Raw genomic sequence first — 2,997 nt, 5'->3', positions numbered from 1 at the left:
CCCCATAATATGTGTGTAAAAGCGGTTTTATGGTATTTTTTCAACGATTTTAACAAGTCTACAAAAGGTTCGGTTTCGGTTTCGGTTTCGGCCGAAACTAGAGCCAAAGCCGAACATTCGGTTTCGGTTTCGGTTTCGGCAAAAAAACATGTTTCGGTCGGACACTAATTTCAAGTCGCTCACAGTACAAGTCCCAACTGCCATTTTCGATGTCGAACTCGCGAATTTTACCGATAGACATTGTATTTATTATTTCGCACGCGTCTCACAGGCTATTATTGCAATAAATAGCTTTAAAACTTGTTTTCCGAAGTCGCCAATGAAGTATTTGATAATTAAAACAACGAAAGTACGTTAACACAGCTGATGCTTTATTCCGACTAACGGTATGCATACAATCTTATAAGTACCCACATATCTATACATAACACCCGGTTTTTCCGGTTTTTTCGATTTCGGTGAAACCGGGTTTGTGACGCCTACCTGGGACAAAAGGGCAAACTCAGTGCATTTCTCCATTTACATTTTCCCTCAAATATTGATCCTAGCGAAAAAGAATATTGAATGTAGAAAATTTTATGTAGATTACTTATGTATAAGAACATTTTTTTCTACAAGCCACCGTTTACGAGTTATTTACTTCTTCTTCTTTCCCCTAGACTGGTAGTCCCATTTACTTGGGGTCGGCCCTCCTCGTCCGCATCCTCCACTGAGCACGATTCCGTGCGGTGTTGGTGTCGATTTGAGCTTCTTTTAGGTCTCTTTCGACCGTCATCAGCCACGTGGAGGGTGGTTTTCTATGGCCGCGTGGCTGGGTTACAGGCAGGTTCAAGGTCAGTTTTATCGGGTGGTCTTTTTTTGCGTCTTTGGACGTGCCCGTACCATCTAAGGCGTATTTCTATGGCTTTATCGATTATTGGTGCGACTCTAAAACTTCCCCTAATATACTAATTCCGGATCCTATCTAAGAGTGTGACGCCAGCTGACCATCGTAGCATACGCATTTCGGTAGCGTGTAGCTTGTTAAGGCGACATTTGTCTGTAGCCCAGCACTCCGATCCGTACAAAACCGCGGGTCTTATTGCTGTTTTGTACAGTATTCCTTTGGTCTTGAGCGGCATTTTCTTATCGCACATGACTCCTGTAAGCTGTCTCTATTTCATACAGCCCGTAGTGGTCCGGTGAGTAACATCCCTATCAATTTTGCCGTCGTTGGACACTATCGAACCTAAATATTTAAATTCCGCCGACACTCTGGGTATTGGCGTGTGTCCTATCGAGATGTTGATAGTTTTAGGGTCTGTTAAACTGTCAAAGATACAGGACATATGTTCGGTTTTCTTCCTACTTATCTTCAAACCGTTGGCTTCAAGCGCTTCTACCCAGGTATTTAAGTCTTGTTGTAGGTGGTCGACGTTGTCCGAGATTAAAACCACATCATCTGCATAAAGTAAGTTCCACGGTAGCGGCTTTTGACAGTGTTTCGTCAAGTAATCCATAGGAGTATTGAAAAGTATTGGGCTCAGTGTAGAACCTTGATGAACTCCTACTTCTATTTCAAACCTGTCGCCTTTACCTGCTGGGTTAACAACTTGGGTGATGATCGCTTCGTACATGTCCTGTATCAGGTAAATGTAGTATTCTGGTACTTTTTGCTGCCTGAGTGATTCCCATATGGGATCTCGGGGGACATGATCAAACGCTTTTTCCAAGTCTATGAATATCATATGCATGTTTCGCTTGTTTGCTTTTGCCTTTTCCAGCAGAATACGTGCAGTTTTAATTGCATCTGATGTGCCTCTTCTGGGCACGAAGCTACATTGGTTTGGCATAAGATTTATGAGGTGTTGTAGTCTGTTATTAATTACCCGCTCCCAGATTTTTAATGTGTGTGGCATCAATTTTATAGCTCTATAGTTACTATAATCTCTTACGTCTCCTTTGCCCTTGTAGAACGGTATCAGGTGACTGTTTCGCGACGCGATGGAATTGGTTGTCCTTGAATGAGCTTATTTAATAATTGATGTAGCCAAGCCTGACCCTGATTGTCCAGATGCTTCCAGGCCTCCGTTGGTATTTCGTCTTGCCCTGGTGACCTATTGTTCTTCATTTGTCTTATGGCTTTCCTTATTTCTTCTAGAGTTATATCAGGGATTGGGCCTAGCTTGTGTGTAATTTATATTTCTGAAATGTGATATATTTAATAAATCTTTATAGTACTCGGTCCATCTACTGTTTATGTCTCTATCTTGTGTTAAAAGTTTCGAATTTTGGCCATTTATATATTTAACTATTCTTATATCTTTAGTGTTATTGTGCCGAGTTTTAGCAATTTTGTGTATGTCTAATTCAGGGGTTACTAATGGATTACCGAAATATTTTTGCCAGATTTTCATATCCCAAACAATTTATCCCAAAAATATAAAATCCAACTAATCATTTCCCAACTAAACAAGTCGAAAAAAAATATTTTCCAAGAGAACGATATGCAAAAAAATATTTTGACATTTCCTTACTTTGGCAACATTTATTTTACCAAATTTTAATTACTCGAAAGTATTAGTTGGCAAAGAATACAAAAACCATAACAAAACATGACAAATGTAACAGTTATCAAAAAAAGAAATTGCCAATTTTTATTTGAACAAATTTTAATTTCTCCAAATGAGTACTTACCAAAGAATACAAAAACCAAAACTAAACGTGACAAACTATTGTATTTTGTCATTTTCTTATTTTGACAATTATTATTTCACATTTTGTTATTTATTTAATAAATACTTTAAATAATTCCAAATTTAGTAATGGCAAATATTACAGAACAAATGTCAAAAATTATTATCTGTAGGGTGGTACGAATTGCATTTCACTAATATTTTAATTTTTTCACTACATTTCACTACTTACCTATTTTTTTCTTTAAAATGTTCTAGTAAAGGTAAAATAGTAAAGATTGAAAATAAAATACTCATTTATGTTTTTTTTTTCATCGATAAC

The 2,997-nt window shown here is 37.6% G+C and overlaps 1 protein-coding gene across 1 annotated transcript; it reads right to left on the bottom strand.

Annotated features, from left to right (window-relative positions):
* Window positions 1–1,154: 1,154 nt before the first annotated feature.
* Window positions 1,155–1,733, bottom strand: LOC134805749 (uncharacterized). Its single transcript, XM_063778984.1, has one exon. The coding sequence runs from the start codon at window positions 1,731–1,733 to the stop codon at window positions 1,155–1,157; it is 579 nt and encodes a 192-aa protein (XP_063635054.1).
* Window positions 1,734–2,997: the final 1,264 nt, after the last annotated feature.

Source organism: Cydia splendana, unplaced genomic scaffold (assembly GCF_910591565.1).
Source record: "Cydia splendana unplaced genomic scaffold, ilCydSple1.2 scaffold_57_ctg1, whole genome shotgun sequence".
Lineage (NCBI taxonomy): Eukaryota > Metazoa > Arthropoda > Insecta > Lepidoptera > Tortricidae > Cydia > Cydia splendana.
This window is presented reverse-complemented; position numbering and strand designations above follow the sequence as displayed.